Source organism: Lontra canadensis, unplaced genomic scaffold (genome assembly GCF_010015895.1).
Source record: "Lontra canadensis isolate GAN:19392208 unplaced genomic scaffold, GSC_riverotter_1.0 scaffold117, whole genome shotgun sequence".
Classification (NCBI taxonomy): Eukaryota; Metazoa; Chordata; class Mammalia; order Carnivora; family Mustelidae; genus Lontra; species Lontra canadensis.
This window is the reverse complement of record NW_022631111.1, coordinates 3,682,271-3,704,631: the sequence shown is the minus strand read 5'-3', so window position 1 is coordinate 3,704,631 and position 22,361 is coordinate 3,682,271. Positions and strand designations below refer to the sequence as shown.

At 48.8% G+C, this 22,361-nt stretch overlaps 1 protein-coding gene across 13 annotated transcripts in view; it reads left to right on the top strand.

Annotated features, from left to right (window-relative positions):
* Positions 1–14,603, top strand: part of CLASP1 (cytoplasmic linker associated protein 1) — a 268,754-nt gene extending 254,151 nt beyond the window's left edge. For all 13 annotated transcript variants that reach the window (XM_032840927.1, XM_032840929.1, XM_032840926.1 and 10 more), the window contains 3 exons: positions 4,030–4,236; positions 5,942–6,058; positions 13,708–14,603. In XM_032840927.1, coding sequence (XP_032696818.1) covers positions 4,030–4,236; positions 5,942–6,058; positions 13,708–13,794 — 411 coding nt within the window. In that variant the 3' untranslated portion in view covers positions 13,795–14,603. The remainder of the gene's footprint in view (positions 1–4,029; positions 4,237–5,941; positions 6,059–13,707) is intronic.
* Positions 14,604–22,361: the final 7,758 nt, after the last annotated feature.

Sequence of the window (22,361 nt, the reverse complement as noted above, 5' to 3'; positions counted from 1 at the left end):
TTTCCGAAGACCTTTTTATGTTAGGTACATTTGATTAAATGCTTCATGCAAGTGATGTGGAGAATTCCTGGAGTTCTAAGAGAGGAAGCATAGGGTAGCTCCTTTTCACCTGAATGACAGGAGAGCATGGAGAGGTGGGAGGGGAGGAAGACCGGCTTGTGATGGGATGGAGTTCTCACCATGAGCCTGCCAGGAACCTTCCTTGTCCTGTTAATGCTGGCCGCATCCCTAGGGGCATGGAGGGGTGGTTTGCTCCTCTCAGGACTGTTCAGTGGTGCAGCTGATGCTTGGATCCCAGGCTGTTTCCATGCCTGTCCTTCCACCCACTGAACTGCTGCCCAGCTCCCAGCGGAATTTTTTTTTTTTTTAAGATTTTATTTATTTATTTGACAGAGAGATCACAAATAGGCAGAGAGGCAGGCAGAGAGAGAGGAGGAAGCAGGCTTGCTGCTGAGCAGAGAGCCCGATGTGGGGCTCGATCCTAGGACCCTGGGATCATGACCTGAGCCGAAGGCAGAGGCTTTAACCCACTGAGCCACCCGGGTGCCCCTTCCAGAGGAATCTTAAATGTGGATTCCTGTCCATTAGTGTTTTCTACCTTGGCTATATCTATGAAGTTATCTAGTATTTTCTGACCCTGCTATTTTTTCCTCATATTTAAAAACTAAGATACATGGTTTCTTCTGTCAGTACCAAGCTTTCTGAGAGTATGTTAGGATACTTGCAAACCATGATTTCATACCACAGAAAGGCATGGCTCAGAGCACCTTCTCCCTGTGGGACCACCTTAGAAGAGAGATAGACCCCCCTCTTCCACTTTCCACCGTCTGCTTAGTGGTAAGTGCCCACTGTTGGGCTTTCCCAAGTGCACCGTGGACTTAGAGCAACCCCTGGGACATACAGGAACCGAGAAGGAAGAAAGGCACTTGACCTTAGGGTAATTCATCACATGATGGAGGCCTTCTAAGAAGTACACTGCCTCTCTTCAAATAGCTGATTACTAGAAAAAACTAACCTCAACTAAAGTCTCTTTTGCAAAAGGACAGAGCTGTTGCCTTTCAGGCATGTCACCTGGAACGGGACCCTCTGGGCCTCCTATGGTTGATTTTGCCCAAGGCTCAAGTTGGTCATTTATAGATAACTTGCTTCCTCCTCATTTTCTGGGCTAACTCCTCGATTAGAACATGTAAATGCAAATCATTGAGGCATGCCCCAGAGGTGACTTTGCCAGTCATGAACATTTTTAAAAATACATACACTATGGGAGAATTTGACAGACTCACTGAGCACCTCATCACCTCGTGTATGTTGGGCATTATTCTGGGTCCGACAGAAAGATGGCAGAGCGGGGAGCTCACCTTCTTTCAAAGTAAAATGACCTGTCTCCAGTGCTTTGCACCCAAGCCTGACCTTTCATGTAAATAATAATAAACACAGGGGCGCCTGGGTGGCTCAGTGGGTTAAAGCCTCTGCCTTCGGCTCAGGTCATGATCCCAGGGTCCTGGGATGGAGCCCCACATCGGGCTCTCTGCTCAGCAGGGAGCCTGCTTCCTCCTCTCTCTCTGCCTGCCTCTCTGCCTACTTGTGATCTCTGTCTTTCAAATAAATAAATAAAACCTTTAAAAAAATAATAATAATAATAAACACAGATAAATCGTGGCTGTTCTTGATACCTGTCTTCTCACAAGTACACAGATTTCATCCTTGAAGCATGCTGATTAGGGTCCCCAGTTTGGCTCCTGAAAGGATGAATGCACAATCCCAGTCTGTGCCACCACAGTGTATGCACTGTGTTCACAAGCATGCTGGCCAGGTGACGGGCGTGAGCAGAGCAGACACGCGGACTGCTGAGGCACACTCCAGGAAGTGAGCCCTGTTCACGTGGTAGGGTAACCCTGGCTGAACACAAAGCTGGGCTGTGTCTTGTTGCGAAGCCATGACCGCAGTGCCCTGAGATCTGACCCTGCCCCTCCTAAAGAGAGGAGCTGGGGCTCTGGGGGGGAAGTGTCTCAGTCAGGGCCCTGCAGTGACCTCATGTGGTCCATGTGTCCTATCCTCCTGGCTTGTAAGCCCCGATGTCTTAGCCCACTCTTGCCTAGGTCTAGAAGATGCCTTCTAGATGGTCTGTCTCCTGTTTTTGTTGGTCAGTGTTTGCTTCAATCATGAGAGCACTGGGGTGATCGAAGGCTTGAGCTGATAACCTTGGTACTATTGCTGAATAAAGACAGAGCTGACTTGTTTCAGATAGCAGAACACAAAGCAGAGAAGAATCTGGGTGGAATGCCCAGCCCAGGGTGGGTAGTAGGAGAAAAGTAGTAGATTTCCATTACATTTCATAAGAAAATGCATACATGTTTACAGCCTGGTGTTTTGTTGATTGTTTATATATGCAGCCTTGTGCTGTTAGTAGGAGTGACTTCCATTTACTGTATAGTACATTTTGTTACCACTTATCAAATGATATTTGTGAGTTCTCCCTATCTTACAGATGAGGAGATGGGGGCTTAACACTTGTGAATGGTGTGGCTGGGGTTTGCCACCTACGTCCAGAGCCCACATTCTTTGTTCCTTGCTGGGTTTTGCGTTTAACTTCTACCTTTATTACAGAGGGTTTTTGTGGCCCTTCTGGTGGCCTCTAGTACAAGTACCGTGTGTCTTTGCACATCATGACCTCTTCAGAGGTCAGAGGCTGCTGCTTTGGCCCTAAGGTGGCCATTTCACGTGCTTCCTTCAGAGTGCAGGGCGAGGGGATACCAGCACAGATTGTTGGAAAAGCAGCTTTCCCTAAGAATCTCCTCCCAGGGAAACCCAGAGAGTTCTTTCCGAGCCTTTCCAACTGCTTTACAGCTAGGCATTTCCATGGAATCCTAATTATTGAAGCCATTTTTCTTCTAGGCTTCTCTCTAGTTGTTTTGATTGCAGATGTCCCACAGGCTGTTGGAAAGCATTTATATTTATTTTTAGGTCCTAATCTTCTAGGGCAGAGACTCTCAAATTTTCCTGTATGGGAGACTTTCCCAAGTGCTCATTAAAACAGCTTGCTGGGGGTGCGCCTGGGCGGCTCGGTCAGTTGAAGTTTTGGCTCAGGTCATGATCTCAGGGTGGTGAGATTGAGCCCTGCATCAGGCTTCACACTCAGCGGGGAGTCTGCTTTGAAATTCTCTCTCTCCCTCTGCCCCTCCTCGCCCACTGGCACATGTGCTTGCTCTCTGTCTCAAATAAATTTTTAAAGATTTTTCTTTAAGGGGCACCTGACTCAGTGGGTTAAAGCCTCTGCCTTTGCCTCAGGTCATGATCCCAGGGTCGTGGGATCGAGCCCCACATTGGGCTCTCCACTCAGCAGGGAGCCTGTTTCCCCCTCTCTCTCTGCCTACTTGTGATCTCTCTCTCTCTCTGTCAAATAAATTTAAAAAATCTTTAAAAATTAAAAAAAAAAAGATTTTTCTTTAACCAATTTATTTGGCAGAGAGAGAGCATAAGAGGTGGTAGGGTCAGAGGGAGAAGCAGACTCCCCGCTGAGCAGGGAGCCAGACATGGGGCTCCTTCCCAGGACCCTGGGATCACGACCTGAACCAAAACCAAGAGTAGGATACTAAACTGACTGAGCCACCAGTTGCCCTATCAAATTAAAACAAAACATTAAAACGAAACAAAACAACAACAACAAAAAACCCAAAACAGCTTGCTAGGCTCCCATTACCCACCTACCCCCTCCCCCAGTCTCTGATTCAGCCAGTCTGGGTTGGGGCCAGGGAAGCTGGATTTCTAGCATGTTCTCAGGAATGCTGCTGCTGTAGGGAAGAGGCAACACTTGGATAACTAATTCTCCAGGGCTTCTGGGGTGATCCACATGCCTACCTTCCCATGCCCCCATCCCCTGTAAAATCACCCTCGAAGCCACTCTGCTTTTACTTCTTTGTACAAAATTAGCCAGAGGCATCAGGTGAAGTCTGTGTCTGGCTTCCAAAGTTAGCCAGCGGCGTGACTTGGTCTTCAGGAGCTCACTCATGTGGGGACCTGGTATTGCAGGTAGTGAGAGCGGCTGAGGAGGCGGCGTCCACGCTGGCCAGCTCTATCCACCCAGAGCAGTGCATCAAAGTTCTCTGTCCCATCATCCAAACAGCCGACTACCCTATCAACCTCGCCGCCATCAAGATGCAGACCAAAGTCGTCGAGAGGATCGCCAAGGAGTCCTTGCTGCAGCTCCTCGCTGACATCATCCCAGGCTTGCTACAGGTGGGCCCTCCCGGCAGCTGGCCGGCACCTGTCTTCCTGGGGCTATGAGGCCGGGAGCAGGCGCTGTCCCACCTGGGGACATGGGGGCTTTGCTCTCCCCATTCACTCAAGGGTTGGGGAGGAAAAGGCAGGAGCCGACCTGTGCTTTTAGGAACCTGTGCAGCTGTATGGCTTGGACACCCTACGCCTTCTGTTTTCTAATGCACCCACCCCTGAAGGTAGCAGGAAGATCTTCCTGGAAGATTAGAACTGTGGCTCCAGGAATGAGCTTTCTGTTTACTATAAATATATTTTGGTCATTTTTGTTGTTGTTCATTCCTTCAACAAAGCCTTATGGCACATCTGTGGGCCCCAGCCCTGGGCAAGGTGGGCCAGGGATCAGCTCCAGGTCCTTGCTCTGCTCTCCAGCAATCACTTACTGAAAGCCTTCTAAGCATGAGGCATAACGTGGGGCCCCATACAACTGTGTGGGCGGCTCCAGATGCGGGCACCACACGCCATTATTGTAGGTACAAGTGGAGCTTGCTGAGATCAGAGGCTGAGGGCTGATTTCAGGGCTGGGGCAGCAGAGAGAGGAGGGCTCATGGAAGAGCCAGTTTACAGTCGCACCCTGGAAGGGTGAGAGTGATTTCAGCGGGGAGGGTAGAAAGAAAGGAGCTTCACGGTTTAATAAATACTGCTGCTTGCCGAGCACTTGGCTTGGGACCTTAAATGCAGACTGAAAAATCCTCAGGGCTGCTGGGACAGCAGTGAGTAGTCCCATTTGAGTGGGGCAAGGGCCAGGCCAATGGGTAGGTCAAGGCCCGTTTGTAGAGGATGCACGTGTCGGGCCGTGGGCCTGGATGCCCCCACAGGTTCTGCCCACAGGAGTGCGGGATGCAGTTCTTGTTTCCTTTTTTTTTTAAATTAATTAATTAATTAATTTTTTATTTATTCGACAGACAGAGATCTCAAGTAGGCAGAGAGGCAGGCAGAGAGAGGAGGAAGCAGGCTCCCCGCTGAGCAGAGAGCCCGATGTGGGGCTTGATCCCAGAACCCTGGGATCATGACCTGAGCTGAAGGCAGAGGCTTTAACCCACTGAGCCACCCAGGTGCCCCGCAGTTCTCGTTTCTTAAAAGACATTTTTACACAAGGCTTGCTTTCCCCGGGGGGGCGCCCAGGTGACTCAGTTAAGCGTCTGCCTTCGGCTCAGGTCATGATCCCAGGGTCCGGGGTTTGAGTCCTTTGGTCAGGGCTCAGCTGGCAGCCTGCTTCTCCCTCTCCCTCTGCTCCCCCCAACCGCCTATTCATGCTTGCACGTGCGCTTTTTTTCAAGTAAAATAAAATTAAAAACACATATATTTGCTTTACCATTGGGAGAAATGTGAAAGAAGCAAGCTGTTTCTTCCCCCCGAATTCCTGTCCCAGTCTCTCTGGCACACGTGTATGTCGGGGGGCACTGCCACGACAGCTCTGGTGAAGCAGCCCCCCCTGTGCACAGGCTGCCGGCCAGTCTCCCGCTTCCGACCCTGGGAACCAGCTCGTTTTCCACACTGTGAAGCTGTGACCTCTCTGGGTTCAGCGGCAGATCTCAGGTGTGCTGTGGTCGTTGGCAGCAAGTTCACGGATGAACTATGAGGGCATTTGTGGAAATGTGGGTGAGACGTTGACTGTGAAGCAGTTTTTTGATCTCATTTCCTTTTTGTGTCCCCTCTGACTTTGTAGGGCTATGACAACACCGAAAGCAGTGTACGTAAGGCCAGCGTGTTTTGCTTAGTGGCAATTTATTCCGTAATTGGAGAAGAGCTGAAACCTCACCTCGCGCAGCTCACGGGGAGCAAGGTATGTATAGTGTTACATGAGCCGGTCGCACACCTGGGCTCTGCCAGCCATCGTGTATCTGCTTGGCTGCAGCTCTGGCCTCCACACAGCCAGGGTCCCCCGTGGCTGTCAGCAGTCATGATAGCAGGCGCTCTCGCCAGGTGCTTGCCAAGGCCCAGGTCCTGGACACTGTTGTCTGCACCTGGTGCGTGTTGATGCGTTCACTCGTGGCCGACATCCCTGTGGGACAGGGACAGTTATCCCACATTTAACTGCCCAAGGACACACACAGCTCAGCTTTCTCTCACTATGCTGCCTCTCACGTTCCTTTCAGAGTTTTCTAGAATCAGAGGCCAAATGTGGAACAAAAGGCTGATTAGCTCATTGCAGCCAAGGATGGCTAAAGTGCTTATTGGTTTCAAAATCTGAAGAGCCTGCCAGTTGAGAGCAGGTGGATGCCCCAAGCTCTGGCAGGAGCGGCAGCTTGAACTCCTGGGCCTTGCAGGCCTCTGGCCTGGTGGCAAGGCTACTCCAGGGACTGCCCATGGGGGAAGTACGTCAACATGGAGTTAGAACACCCTGGCAGTGTTCTGCATAAAAAACCGTGAAGCTAGAGGTACCTGACGCGCTCCTTATGAAGGATAGAATCAACAATAAGGCCCCGTGTCTTTCCATGTGGAGCTGTTCCCGACACAGCTAATGAGCCTCACAGCCAGGGCCTTGCTTCCCCGGAGTTGTGGCAAGGCCAGCTTGCCTGCCTCTGCCCAAGCAGGATTTGCCCCTCAGCACCACTGACACTTTGGGCCACCTTGTTGTCAGGACTTCTGGGCATTATAGGAAGATCAGTGGCACTCCTGCTGCCTTCTGTATCTTCCGGTAGCACCCCCACCATCGGTAATTGGACTGGTAATCCCCATGGAGTCTGCCCATGGCCACATCACCCGTGGAGGGCAGAATCTCCCCTGCTCGAGCTCCACTGATCCCGGGGGAGACACTTGACTCTTCTTGCAGACAGAAATAAGCAGCGGGGTCGGAGGGTGTGAGTGAGGTGGCTGTGGATAAGTGATTTCAGGGGTTCTTTGCCTGATTCCATTTTCCACTTCCTCCTTTCCTTTTCTCCTACAAAAAGGCTCTTCACTGATTCCTACCCTAGCCACGATCTGAGGAGTACTGAGACAAAGGTCACCAGCAGTGAGAACTAGAAGACAACTTTCACAAAGGAAATTCAACTTCTAAAAATCATCCCCAAATTATACTAGACCCAGATTTTGTCCAGTAGTTTTCATTTTCCTCAGTAAGGCAACTGTCCCATCATCTCATTTGACCTCTCCAATATATATGGATTGAGAAGATGCAGGTGTTTTCTCATCCCTGTCCGGCAGCCGGCTTGCTGCTGCTCCTTTCCATGGTGGCCTCGGGCCAGAGCCGGTTACAGCTTGAGTCTGCTCAGAGGGCTTAGGGAGGCCAGCCCTCCCACCGCTCCACTTTGATGGCCCAGTTCATCCTATTACGGTCGCTTGATGGAGTAACTCTTTTTGTAGACTCATGTATATGTCTCCACCACCAAAAATCAGTAGCTGACAGACATGGTGCTAAGTCTATTTGACTAGAAACAAAAGAATTCCTGTTTCTTTGTAGAGAAGGGCCCGAGGCAAGGACGCAGAGGGCATGCATATGGGGCATTTTGAGAGTGTCCTGTCGCTGTGGCAGCAACAGCATCCTTGAGGTCAGACAACCTGCCTGTGGTCTCTGCCCCCCACTTCCTAGCTAGCTCTATGACGTTGAATAAGCTTTCTTTTCTCTTTCTGTTTTTTTTTTAAATTATGGCAGAATATACATAACATACAATTTGCTATCTTTACCATTTTTTATAGTTTACTGGTAATAAGTACGTTCACAGTGCTATGTGACCATCACCTCCAGAACTTTTTTCATCTTGTAAAACCAAAACTCTGTACACATTAATAGTAATTCCTTATTATTACCTCCTCACAGCCCCTGGCCACCACTGTTCTATTTAGTCTCTCTGAATTTGACTGCTCAGGTGCTTCATGGAAGTGGAATCATTTGTCTTTCTGTGACTGGCATATTTCACTTAGAATAACATCCTTGAGGTTCATCCTTTGTGGTAGTATTTGCCAGAATGTCCTTCCCTTTTGAGGCTGAATAATATTCAATTATATGTACATACAACAGCCTGCTTATCCATTTTTTGGTAATGGACACTTTTTCTTTCCACTTGTGGCTGTTGGGAGTCATGCTGCTATGAATGTATGTATAAAAATCAGTCTTTGCGACCTGACTTTCAGTTCTTTTGGGTTATCCTGTAGGACTGGAATCGCTAAATCCTAGAATAACTTTTCCACGGTGGTTGTGCCCTTTCATGGTCCCAAGAATAGCACTGACAGGCTATAGTTTCTCCACATACTAACCAGCATTTGTTCTTTTCTCTTTTTTGATGGTGGCCATCCCAGTGGCTGGTGGTCCTCTGTTGGCTGCTTGGTGTATCTTCTTTGGAGAAATATCTACTCAAGTCCTTTGTCCATTTTGAATTTTTTTTTTTTTAATTCTTAGGCTTTAGCTGTTCTCTGTATATTTTAGATACTAATCCTTATCTTTCAGTGCATAAATTTTTTTAATGTGAAGCTTTTGCCCTATGTTTTCTTCTAAGAGTTTTATAATTTAACTCACACATGCAGGTTCTCTGGTCCATTTTGAATTAATTTTTATGTGATATTAGGTAATGCTTCAATTTCATTCCTTTGCATGTGGATATCCAGTTTCCGTGGCACCATTTGTTGGAAAGACAACCCTTTCTTCATTAACTGGTGATTTTATATCTTATGACTTTGCTAAATGTATTAGTCTTTGCAGGGTTTTTAGGGAGAATCATTAGGGTTTTCTACATATAAGATCTTCATCATCTATGAATAGAAACTATTTTACTTCTTTTCAGTGTGGAGACCTTTTATTTTTTATTGTCTTATTTCTCTGGCTGGAACTTCTAGTACCAAATTGAATAGAAGTGGGGAGTTTCAGCACCTTGCTTTGTTCCTGATCTTCAAAGAAACACTTTTAGTCTTTTACCATTGAACATAATGTTCACTGTGGGCTCCCCATATGTAACTTTTGATATGTTAGTTTCCTTCTGTTCCTAGTTTGTTGAGTAATTTTATTATCAAAGGATGTTGAATTTAGTTATCATCAGTTGAAATGATTATGTGTTTTTTTCCCCTTCATTCTGTTAATTATATTGATTAGATTTTCATATGTTTAGCTATCAATGAATTTCAGGAACAAATCCCACTTGACAATGGTGTATACTCTTTTTCATATGCTGTTGAGTTCAGTTTGCTAGATTCCTCTCGAGGACTTTTACATCAGTGTTTGTAAGAGGTACTGACTCATAGTTTTCTGTTCTTATCTTCATCTGGCTTTGGCATCAGGACAATGCTGACCTGATAGCATGAGTTTGAAAGGGCTCCTTAATCTTCGATTTCACGGAAGAATTTGAAAAGGGTTGGAGTTAGTTTGCTAAATGTTTGGTAGAATTTACTAGTGAAGCAATCTGGTCTAGGGCTTTTCTTTGTAAGAAGTTTTTTGTTGTTATGTTTTTGTTTTTGTTTTACTGCCCCAGTCAATGAAAGTGAGACTTTATGGAAGCCCCAGGGCCATGGGATTCTGGCAAGGAGTGGCTCTGCAGGCAAAAAAAGAGCCGGTGGAGGGGCAGTATTTGATCGTCTCAGGGCACAGGTTGTTGATGTGGCACACTTGTGCGACAGGTGACTGCAGGGGTGCAGGCGAGCAGAACCCTAGGAGCAGATCATCTTGTCACAGTTGGATTTCTGGGCCAGCGGTGGAGGAAGGCTCTATGGTGCCACCCTACAGGTGAATCCCCTAGTCCAGGACGGCCTCTTGCTGGATAGTGCGGTCTGAGACGGTGCAGCTGCCCTCCGGCTCTTTGCTCCCCAAAATCAGATGCTGCTGGTCGGGCAAGATGCCGTCCTTGTGGATCTTAGTTGTAATGTTCTCAGGGGTGTCACTAGGCTCGACCTCAAGAATGACAGCCTTACCATCAGGATCTTTACAGAGAGCTGCATCTCCACGTGTGCCGCAGGGCCGGTGCCACCCAGGAGATTTTTTATTACTGATTTGATCTCCGCACTAATTATAGATCTGTTTGCATTTTCTCTTTCTTCATGATTCAGTCTTGGTAGGCTTGATGTTTTGAGGAATGTGTCCATCTCATCTGGGTTGTCTCATTTGTTGGTCTACGTTTATTTGTAGCATTCTTTTACAATCTTCTTCTTTCTTTTTTTAAGATTTTACGTATTTAGGGCACCTGGGTGACTCGGTGGGTTAAGCCTCTCCGCCTTCGGCTCAGGTCATGATACCAGGGTCCTGGGATTGAGCCCCGCATCGGGCTCTCTGCTCAGCGGGGAGCCTGCTTCTCCCTCTCTCTCTGCCTATCTACTTGTGATCTCTCTCTCTCTGTCAAATAAGTAAATAAAATCTTTAAAACAAAACAAAACATAAAGAAGACCCAAAGGCAATGACCTAACTTTACATTCTTAAGGAAGTAGAAAGAGAAGAATAAATTAAGCCGAGAAAGAAGGAAATAATAAAGATTATTTATTATAATCTTTTAGTTTGGGTATGTTGTGTTTTCATTTTCATTTGTCTCAAGATCTCTTCTAATTTTCCTTGTGATTTCTTTGTTGACCCATTGGCTGTTTACCAGTATGTTGTTTGGTTTCCCCAAATTCGTGAATTTTTCTGTTTTCTTTCCATTGACTGACTTTTCACTTCATCCAGTTGTGGTCTGAGAAGACACTCTCTATGGGATCTGTCTTTGTAAATCTATTGAGACCTAATTTGTGGCCTGACACACAACCCATTCTGGAGCACGGACCGTGTGCTCTTGAGAAGGATGTGTATTTTGTTGTTGCGTAGCATATTCTAGATGTGTCTGTTAGATCCAGTTGGTTCGTCATAGTGTGCAAGTCTTTGGTTTCCTTGTCTTCCTTCTGGTTGCTCTCCCCATTATTAAGAATGGAATCCTGAAGTTGCCCACTGTTACTGTAAAACTCTTTCTCCCTTCAATTCTGTCAGTGTTTTCTTCTGACATTCTGCTGGCATGTTACTATACACTGAAATGTCTGTACTTGGTGTATCTTCTTGGTGTATTGACCTTTTATGAATATAAAGACTTTCTTTGGTCCCTTGTAAACTTTTTTGACTTAAAGTCTATTTTGCCCAATACGATTAGCACAGCCATCCCTGCATGCTCGATTATGGTTCACGTGGGCTGGCTTTTTCCAGCCTTTCATGTTCAGCCTCATTGTATCTTCCCTAAAGTGAGTCTCCTATAGACAGCATAGAGTGGGACCATGTTTTTCTCACCCATCCTGCCAGTCTCTCTTTTCACGGAAGAGTCTCACCGTCTCCACTGGAAGCAACTCCTGGGGAGGAGAGACTTCTGTCATCTGGGCATATGTTTTCTGTATGCTGTAGAGCTGTTTCTGTCCCTTACTTTTCTGCATTACTGTCTTCTGTGTTTGCTTTGTGTACTGAAACGTTTCTCTTCTCGTTTCTGTGTATATTCTGCAGCTTTTTTCTTAGCAGTTGCTGTGGGGATCACATCTGACACCCTCAGGTGGTAGCAGTCTACAGTTTGAACTTGTACCAGCTCATGGAGCAAGTGAACCCCAGCCTTTTCATTTGAACCCCTGTGCTTTATGAGCTCCTTCCTCATTTTGCAGGAGGGCAAGTTGATGTTCAGAAAATGTTTTGCCTGAAGTCACACAACTAGTTAATGGTGGAGTTGGTTCTAGAACTGTGCTGGATCTCTTGCGCCTCAGGCTGCCGCTTTGTTTGATGACAAGGGTTTCCCTTGAACCTGGTCGGCCATGACTGTATCACTTAGAACATTAGAACGTTAGAATCCCTGTGTAAAACGATGGTACTGCCCTCATGGGGCGCCTGGATGGCTCAGTCGGTTGGGTGTCTGGCTATTGGTTTCTGCTTGGGTCACGATCTCAGGTTCTCAGGATCGAGCCCCTAGTCAGCTCTGCACTCAGCAGGGAGTCTGCTTGAGATTCTCTCCCCCGCCCCCACAACTCGTGCACATTCTCTATCTCTCTCTCCCAAATAAATAAAATCTTTCAATAAAATAAAATGTTTAAGATTTTAAGGGGTGCGGAAGGAAAAGCAAACTGTGCCGTACTTGGCTCAGTTACAAAAGCTAAGGCAACGCTGCAGGTGCTGGTGTGTTGAAAGCCCAGGGCTGGACTGTGGAGTAAAAGCAGCAGGCCTCAGACGCACTGCTGACTCCCTTTGAGTGATATGTTGGGAGACTTAGCCTCCCCTAGAAGCTCCGTACAGTTGCTGTCCTGGTGCCCGGTTGTCACTGGGGGCCCACTTTCTTGTGCAGTACACACTGAGCCTCTCCTCCTGGGTCCCCTGAAGACCAGCATTGTGGCCTGTCTACAGCAAGACAGGTAAAGAGCTGTGGATAGGAAATATCCCATAATTCCCTCAGTCTTACAAGTTGTGTGTTACGTGCATTTTTTCTGGGCATTCCATTTCCACAGATACTTCTTTCTTTTTGTTCTTCATATGATCACAGAGATGGTCCATATAACATACTAACTTAGTAGCCTTCAAGAAGCATTTAAGAACCTACCATGTTTTACATATTTGAAGGGTCCTAGTGGGCCTATGTTAAGAGCAGATGAGATCCGGTTATGGAAGCCCCTTGCGTTGGGAAGCCCCGTGCACAGCCAAGGTGCTGTGGTTTAATGACACAGCATTGGCGTCAGGGAGGTCTCGTCTTGATGGAAGCGGCAAGTGAGGGCTTCGCTGACTGCAGCTCGATGCGGCATGGGCTGAGGCAGAGTGCAGTGCCCACGCCACAGGACTTGGAAAAAAGGGATGGGGGCATCCCAGTGAGCGGATGAGGGTAGGCTTGGCAGATGCAGCCTTTGGGGTTGGTCTCAGATGTCACAGCACCGCAGTGGGCTTGAGAAGCCGAGACGGGGGTGGAGAGAGGAGGTGTGCGTGCAAAAGGAGCAGCTTCGGCAAAGGTGCGAAGGTCAGAAGACTTGACCCATAGCCTTATTTAGCCTGTCCCCAAGGAGCACGGGCCTGTGCCCTGCTTTCCCTGACAGCTGCATGCAGCCCTTGGCCGCAGTCACCATGGAACATGTGCCTCTGCCCTTCACATACTTGTCTCCCCGGAGCCCTTGTGGCCCACCTGGTTAGCACCTTTCATTCTGTTCCTGAGAACCCATTGCCACCTGTTCTTCTTTAGATCCTGACCTCCACGTCTGGGCCCTCACCCCCGGCTGACGTGCGCTGCAGGAGTCACAGGCCCTAAGTAAATAGAACATGCTGTTTTCGTCTTTTTTTTTAAGATATTTATTTATTTATGAGAGAGAGCACGAGCATGAGCAGGGGAAGGGGCAGAGAGAGAAGCAGAGTACCACCCCCCTGCCCCCCAAGCAGGGGATCCAGGACCTGGGATCTATGATCCAGGCCAAAGGCAGACAACCAGCTGAACCACGCAGGTGCCCATAACATGCTGCTTTCTTATCGTCACCTGGGTTTTTTCGTTTTCTGCTCTCTGATTGCTTTCCTCCTGCTAATGCGTTTGTGTCTTCTCTTTGCAGATGAAGCTACTAAACTTATATATAAAGAGGGCCCAAACCACGAACAGCAACAGCAGCTCCTCCTCCGACGTGTCCACACACAGCTAATGCAGCACCACAGTCTCTTCGTGTAGCCCTAGAAGCAATCGGTGGTGCCTCTCAGAGACCCTCCCCGACCCTCCCCCTCATCGGCTGCCCAGTCAGTACAAGGAGGCCCGCAAATATTTATTACAATCAGTATTTTGGTCCCTTTCAGCTTTTGTGTAGAATCTTACTGGTATTGAATGTAAAGGAAGCAAGGCCTGTATTACAATCTTCATACAAAGCAAATGGAATAAGAAAAGAGCCATACGTGAACACGTCTTGTACAGTCTGCTGAGATCACAAAACCATGTGTGTGGGGCGCAATTTCAAAAAAATTAGAGCTCTCTAGCCAATACTTGGTAGAAAGTAGCATTTTCTCTTAGTTAATAACATTGGAGGAGGGTATGTTAATTTGTGCTTCTCTCTCATCCTCGCTTACTTCCTTCTGGATACGGCCTGTGACGCCAGGACAGGGTCGTACGTCTTTGAGTTGTACTGTGAGACCTACTAAGAATGTGAGTCCAGTCTTGGCAAGAAAGAGAGAAAAGCCTGAAGACAGTCTTGTAACAAGCACATGGGATTTTGCTTGTACACGATCTAGACTGGAGGCCCAGGGCCCCCTCCGCAGGCTCCTTCCAGGACAGGCTCCCCGCCCCTCCGAACACTCCACTCTCACTATCCCCACCCGGAGCTTCCAGTTGAAATCTTTCTTCTGTTTCAATCCAAACTCAAAAATCAAGGTAAATCTGTAGCAGCCATCATGGGTGCCTAACGTGGCATTTCATGAAGCGTGGAAGGTACAAGAGAAAGGGGTGTGTGAGTGTGTATGTGTGTGTGTGCGCGTGTGCCCCGCTCCTCAGCTCTTGGGGAGACATCATGTTAACAGGCCTCCGCCTTGACCCTGGTGCTTGGTGGTTTGGATCTTCGGATTTAGCGCCATCTCAGTTCCTCCCCGGCAGCCTCTGCCGAGGCTGCTCAATTCTGAAGCGTTCTCCGTCCGTCTGGTAAAGGGCGACTCTGTCATCCCAGTTTTGCCCTCTCGGTTTAATTTAGGAGTAAGAGCAAAGAAAAGTCCAGAGAAGCCAAGTATCAGAATCTTTTTTTTTTTAATTTTATGAATATAAGTACTTCCTTGCTCATCTGTTGAAATAATCCTTGTTTAAGGATAAAGTAATTTAGCAGCTGGCAAATGGCAGAAAAACAGACTTTAAAACCCAGTTTTAAAGTCTGTTTCCTTTTCTCCAGTGAGAAATTATCAGAGAAACTACCCTTCTGAAAATATTCTCTTAAAGGTGTGATTGCTCCAGTAAAAGGAGCTCTAGACTTGGAATCTGGTTAAATCCATTTTGAGTAAAATTCTCAAAGCCAAATGGAAATCCTTGATGCAAAGACTTCTATCCTCTGTCCAAATGGAACTGATTTTTCCCTCTGAAAAATGCCTACTCTGGTATTTTTTTCATGAGGCGTTCACTGTTCCGATGCTGAATCCCCTGCAGGCAGCACCACTGAGAACAGAGACCATGTGGGGTCACCACGGACATCCCTAGACGCTCCCCTGCTCTGGTCCTGTGGCCTTGTGTTGGAAGTTGCGACACTGTAGCACACATAAACTCGGTTTCATTCAGAATTTATTTTAGATACTTAATTTGGAGCTAGGCACTGCAAATGGAGGTCCAGGAACAGTGAAGCCAGGGTGCCTTCGCAGAGAGCGCGCGCGCGCGTGTGTCTGTGTAGGGGTCTCTCGCACGTGGAGGGAAGTACCCCACCGCTGCTGTTGAAGGAACTTCAGGGGTGCATTTTAAGCGGTTGAATATTCACTTATTTTTGGCTCAGAACATAGCAGGACCAGGCCTTACTTTCATTGATAAATACCGTTTGTTAATATTTCACTAATGGGATTTCCTTTTTACAATCGACAAGTGAGTCAGGGCACCTTTTGATCACTCCTCTGTCTTAGAAACGTGCGTTCCGGCGAGGTTATTTATGAGTTCTTTCACACCTGATGCATTTGGAAAGGCCTTCCTCCTTGAAATCTCTGACTCCCTGGTCTCCCAGGCCCCGCCGCCTGCAGTTGGGAAGAACCTTGAACATTAACGAATGTCCTCCTAGTACTCAAGAAGGGCTAGCCTTGAATGTCACTTGCCCGATTCAGTCTCCCCACCTAGAGATGCAATCATGGACAGGTCTCTTGGCCTCAGTCAAAGCTGCTGGCGTGGCCGGGGAGACTCGCATGCCGCCGCCACCACCTCACAGGGAGGGAGCCGCGCAGACTCCGCCCTCTGAAGCCCGGACAGCAGCCGCTGCCTCACCCGCCCTCCCTGCAGGCCTCCTTTTGGGCTGAAACACCACACAGAGCAAAGCACCCAAAACTGCAGAACTGTGTTTGCTGCCCCTGTTTACTGGACTGTCCAGGACCCCGAAGAGCCCACCCGAGCCTCCCTCCCGCTGGGGCCGGCTTCCCTCCTGGCTCCCGCTTCTTCCCACGATGCGGCCCGCAGGCTGAGGCTGCGGTGGGCACCAGCTTCTTCCGAGTACACTGTGTGTGCTTCGCTGGACCGGCACGGACGGCCCGGGACTGCCTCTCTGTGGCCCCCCACCAGCTTCTCCCCTGTGCAGGTGATGCAACCGATTCTGGTCTCATCAGTCTTTTTCTTTCCCTGCCGCCCTTTATTTATCAAGCATAATACTACACGTTAACAGCAAATAAGAACTTTGTAGAATCCCACCAGGACTTTGCTAACAATGATGTTTGGAAATGAAAACAACGCTCGGAAAACTCTCAGCCACCATAATAGTTTTGTCGGCGCTGTGTTCACACGCATGGTCCCCACACCCCCAGGTTGGGTTTTTTGGGTTTTGTTTTTGTTTTTTGGGGGCTTTTCATGTTACATCCATATCTGTATTTATATCTTATTTGTTTCACTTTCAAGTGTATCATGGCAAATGTACAGATTTTTTTGTTAATAATGTGCTAGGATTTGCTAAAAAAGAAAACAAAACAAAAAAAAACCCTTTTGAGTTTGCCCTAGAATAAATGAAAATTAATTCAGTTTCTTGCACTGAAGCTTTTTCCTCCCCGGACGCTATAGATAGCTTATCCTGTCTCCCCAACCCCACAAGGGGACACATTCATAAAGAATCTGAGGGGGCTCCTTCAAGGGAGTCTTCTCGATGTCAAGTCCTTCTCTAGGGGGAGTGTCCCACCCGCTAGCGGGAGCTGCCACCTTGCAGCGTGGCGTGAAGGGTTGGGCATGAAGACCCAGGTGGGCTGCCTAAGCAGAGAAAAGGTGAGCTTCCGGGAATCAGCTCAGGGGCTGCTGCTGGAAGCCGGCTGGACCTTGGGGAAGGGGTTGGAGGGAGGGGGCCGCCTGGCAGCTGACCGGAGCATGGACTTAGGAGGAACACGTGCAGGACACCGAGGGCACCAATCCGCTTGAAGCCTTTTACTAAAACAAGACGGTGAGTTTTCCATTGTTTAGCATCACCACCACATGACTCTGAGTCCCCTTCTCCTTCCCCTGTTTGACCTGTGACAGCAGGTCATACCACATCACAAATGCCTGGGCCCAAATCCCAGCTCCCACCCTCCCTAGGCAAGTCACCACTCTTCCCAGCCCAGTGGTTCCAGTTTTAAGGCAGAACAAAAACTACATCCCAGCGGGGTGGTGAGGGTTCGTGGAGATGCTGTAGGTGAAGCTGCTGGTACAGAGTGAATGCTAGGTCGCCCCTGCCCCGCCTCCTGTAGGCAGAGGGAAATCGGTCAGGTGAAGCATGCTCCATTACTCAGCAAATGTGGAAAACCCCTGGGGGGGACGGACCACGGCCCTTTGGGTTGCTAACCCCTGGTGCCATTGTGCTGCCTTTTTCAGGACTGCCATCTTGACGGTCATGGGCCACAGGTGTGGGAGGGGGATTCAGGGGCCCACTGCAATCCATAGCTGTTAGCTTCAGGGGATCCAAATGGCTTCTTCAGACTGTGCACCTTGCCACTCAGTTTTGCACTCAATCATAGAAGGTTCTAGGACCCCCTGAACCTGTCCCCGGTTCACAAGGTGAAAAGCTCTGACCTAAAGGCCATGTATGTTCTTGGCCTTATTGGGTCATTCAAGACGGGGTGGGGACGTGCAGCTGAGAAGCAGCATTAATAAACTTGTCTGGCGCTTAGACTTGGGAGAATTGTCTGTAGCATTGTACTGATTTTTCCACTAGCTCTATGATGCAGGCAAGGGACGTGCTGTCCTGTCCAATTGCCAGATGAGGAAACGGAGTCATGAGGCACTAGGAAAAGCCCCAGCTAGATGGTGACAAATGTTGGGGCAGGACCCCAGGCTCTGCCCCTAACAGGTGTCTTCCCAGCCTCCCCTGCCTCCCCCGCTTAGCACATTCTTCCTGGAACAACAGATGGGCACGTGGGAGTTCTCCCCCCGCCCCACCCCGGGGGTGGCTTATGAAGCAGCCTGCTGGGTGTGGACCCATGAGCAGCTGGAGGGCCATGGGGGTCCTGGGAAGGTGCATTTCAGACAAGTTCCCAGGTGAGGCCAATGCTGCCAGTCTGGGGTCACAGCCTGAGAACCACTGCCATACGCTTTGCTTGAAACAGGACAGGTGGCTTGGGCCCAAGGTTTTGGACGATTCTGAGAAGCTATTGCAGAAAACAGCACTGGGCTGCAGCTTCGTTGCTGGGCCATGGCGAACATTACGGGTAATGACTGTTGACTGTCTAACTTAGCGTCCTAGCTAGGACTTTCAGAGGGGAATTCATAGTAGAGGGAAGCCAGGAGTGTCTGGGGCAAATAGGACACTCACCACGCCCACTATGGAGCATAAAGCTCCCTGCTCAGAGGGAAGCTCTTCCCGAAGAGCCTTTGCCCAAACTGCCCGCCTCTCCGCTTCTTCCTGTATTTATTAACTCCTGCTGCAGTGCTCTAGGCAAGAACGGACAAAGGTCATGTGAATGGGCATCTAATCTTGGATTATGTATTTAAAAAACATTAAAATGCTTCCACACCAGTGCCCTCCTCAGACAGCGGGCCTGCTGCCAGCGCCACCGCCCTGGAGGCTGGCTGTGAGGCCCCGGGCACGTTCCCAGCAGCGGCGGGGTGCCCCTGCCTCCCCAGGCCCTGCCCACGCCCCCTCGCCGCTGCTCCCCCCGACACACACCGCAGCTGCAGTTCAGGTGCTGTCCCTCCACGGCCTTGGGGGGCACCCAGGTGTCCCCAGCTCCGGCACCCATCAGTGCCTCTCTGGTCTCTGGCTTCCCCCTCTGTGGGCCTGCTGTGGCCTCATCCCAGGCTCTTTGATGCCACGCTCACTGCCTACAGTGACGGGGGGTGTGCTGCTGCTCCTCACGGCGCCTGGCTGGGGGGTCAGGAGCCGACCGGTGTGCAGGAAGTCTGGAAGTCTGGTTCTTGAGCCCGACTCGAGTGTTTCAGGGTCTCTGACTTCACCCAGATGACTCCAGCCTAGGATGAGCTCAATTTCTGACTCAAAGGAATGAAGGAGTGAGGAGTTGGTTGGGGTGAGGGGTGGTGGGCCCCACTGCTCCTTGGCCCTCACAGCACCTCCTGTCTCTGGGCTTTTCAGGCGACCTCTCCGCAGGGCACTATTCCTCCACCCACTCCTTTCCACGCCTGCTGTGTCCCGACAGCCAGGCCTTGTGTCCTCTGAGCTCCAGCTTCATACACCCGACTGCCTTCGTGAGGTCTCCACACAGATGTCACAGGGGCTGCTCAGGCCGGGTGCACCCACAGCTGGGCTTTCCAGCTGGTCTCCCAAACCTGCTACCCTCCCTTTCCGTAGCTCCCACGCTCGCAGAGGCCAAGGCCAGGCCCTTCCCTTGTCCTGTCCCCCACCACCCCCAACACACACACCTTCAGCTCCCAAGTACAAGGAGCCCTCCCCGCAGTGGATCTTGAAGGATGCCCTTCTCTTTCCTGAGGACAAAATTTGAAACTCTTGGATGTGCTCTGCAAGGCCCAGCACGAGCCCCTGCGCTACTCTCCCCCGCTTCTCCTGTCACTGTTTCCCTGTCTCCCAGCCTTCGCATTTTTGTTCCTTCTGCCCGGCCCACTCCCCTGCCCCTCTGTGCACCCCTACGCGCGCACACCTAGACACACACTTCCCTAGGCTAACTTTTACGGATACTTTATGTCTCCGCTTAAACGCCGGGTCATTATTTCTTTGGAGAAGAATCTGAATTAGGCTTTGCTTTTACCTACCATCTTCCTATCTGTTTGTGTGACTGTTTGTCTGTTTCACCCACCCTGCGGGTGGTGGCTGGGCCTGTCTCATTGACATCTGTATTCCAAATACAGCCCAGGTGCTAGATTGTGGTAGGTGCTGGCTGGCTGGATGGATGGATGGACAGACGGACGAATGAATGACCAGCTTGCAGTTCCTCCAGTAGCCTGTGATCTCAAGCGCATGGCCCATGACCTAGAGCTTTTTGCTTCTTCAGGGGCCCTGCCATGATACCTAAGAACACAGCCGCCACGGCTCCACTGCCTGGTTCCAATCCCAGCTCCGGGTGCCCTTGGGCAAGTTTGTAACCTTTTCCTCTCTGTTCCTTCCTCTGAATGGGCAGAGTGCCAACAGTGCCTACCTCATAGGCTTTCTGTAAGTCACTTAAAAATAAAAAGTGCACCGGCCCCTGCCTGGCGTGTTGTGTTAGCCACGACTTTCGATTCAGTGGTTAATCAGACCAATTAAGTGAGGGAGTGACCTTGGCCTTGGGAGTCGGACCTGGGTCTCAGTGCTGGCTTCCTTCCATTTCTCATCTGTGCGAACTCAGGTGAGTCTTTTGGCTTCCAGTAGCCCGAAGATGATAAGAAGCAGTATGGCCACCGTGGAAAAGTGTTTAACACTCTCCTGTAAAGTTGAAGATTCATGTACCTTCCAATGCATCCATTCCACTCCTGAGGCCTGCCCTAGACAAACCTAGACACGAGTGTTTTACAAGACACACGCACACTTTGGAGGCAGCGAAATTCCTAACAGCGAGGCAAGACATGGCCCCTGGCGACCCTACGGGAGGGAAGACAGAGGCTTTGTGGACGATTCACATGATGTGGTCCAATACAGAACTGCAAATGAAGGCACGACAGGGGCCATTTATCTACACGGATAAATCTTAGGAACACCGTTTTAAGGTAAAAGAAAGTTCCAGAAGAATGTGTAGGTATCTTACATTTTTTTGAAGTTTTTCAAGATGAATGACCCAAACTAAATAACCACAGAGGTTGTGGTAAAACTTTACAAAGTAAGTAGATCTAAAACCAGTTTAGGAGAGTGGTTGGTTGTTTTGGGACGGGGGCGTGGAGGGGTGGCAGGTGCCAACAATCCAGAAGAGCAACAGTTAAAAGCAGCTCAGTAAAACAGTATTTAGTAAGAGTTTAGCAAAGTGAAAATACGGAACTTGTTTTACCTTGATGATGATTGGTGGTCACAATGGGGGTTTTTAGATGGCAAGGGGATGGGTTCAAAGTGATTATTTCATACCATTTTAGGAAATGGGCTTAAATGTCTTTGATGATTATCAGAGACATTTACAAGAATAACATGTTTTTGCACTTATGTTCATGAAATGAGCTGGATCTAGTTTTGCTTATGTGGCTTGCACAGTTTTGTCTGCTCGGAGCATTTTCAAGTTTGGTCTCCATTGTATATTTTGCTTCAACGTAGGAGAACAAGACAAGGAGGAGCAGGTGGCCAAGTTCAATGATACTTATGATGTTCTGGCTCATAATTTGGATGGTACGTTCACATGTGTTTGTTTTATTTTTATAGCTCATTACTAACATGTATGTTGTATGAATATATCTATTTGTATTATCAAATATTTCATAATTTAGAAACAGAATAATGTGTGAGAATATTAAGCTATAGGGTGATTTATATTTTTTAAAGATTTTATTTATTTATTCATGAGAGGGCAAGAGAGAGGCAGAGGCAGAGGGAGAAGCAGGCTCTGCACAGAGCAGGGAGCCCGATGTAGGACTCGATCTCAGGACCCTGGGATCATGACCTGACTGGAAGGCAGACGTTTAAATGACTGAGTCACCCAGGCATCCCTATAGGGTGATTTAGATGTCTCCTATTTCTTTTGATTACAGGCCTAGAAACTCTCAAATTTTTACTTCTTATAGAAAAGTTGCCGACCCCTGAGAATATATCTGTGACCACCGTTCAAGAAATGCCACGAGATCATCTGGTGTCCTAACAGCCTGTGTCTGAGGGGAAACCCACATATGGGACAACATTAGCCTTTTTAGGACACCCTTTTTGCACATGGCAATGGAGGAAGTGGGAAATAGAATAGCTCCTTCTTCCCAGAATCAGTTTCCCATAGCCCCTTGGGCCCCTACACGTTGGAGGCTTTGTCTCTTTTGGTTCTTTTTCCTGCTCAGGTGACTCCTCCCCCACTGGTTTTGCTTCCTAATAAAAGCCTAAAGGGGAAATGGTTCCAATGGCATCCACATTGTTATTGAGTACAGAGGGTCCTGCTTTTTCAACCAAGTCTGCGGTCCCTTATACTCTGTGTGAGACGTCCTCCAAAGAATGGGAAAGAGAGCCCCAGAAAGACACACCCAGAG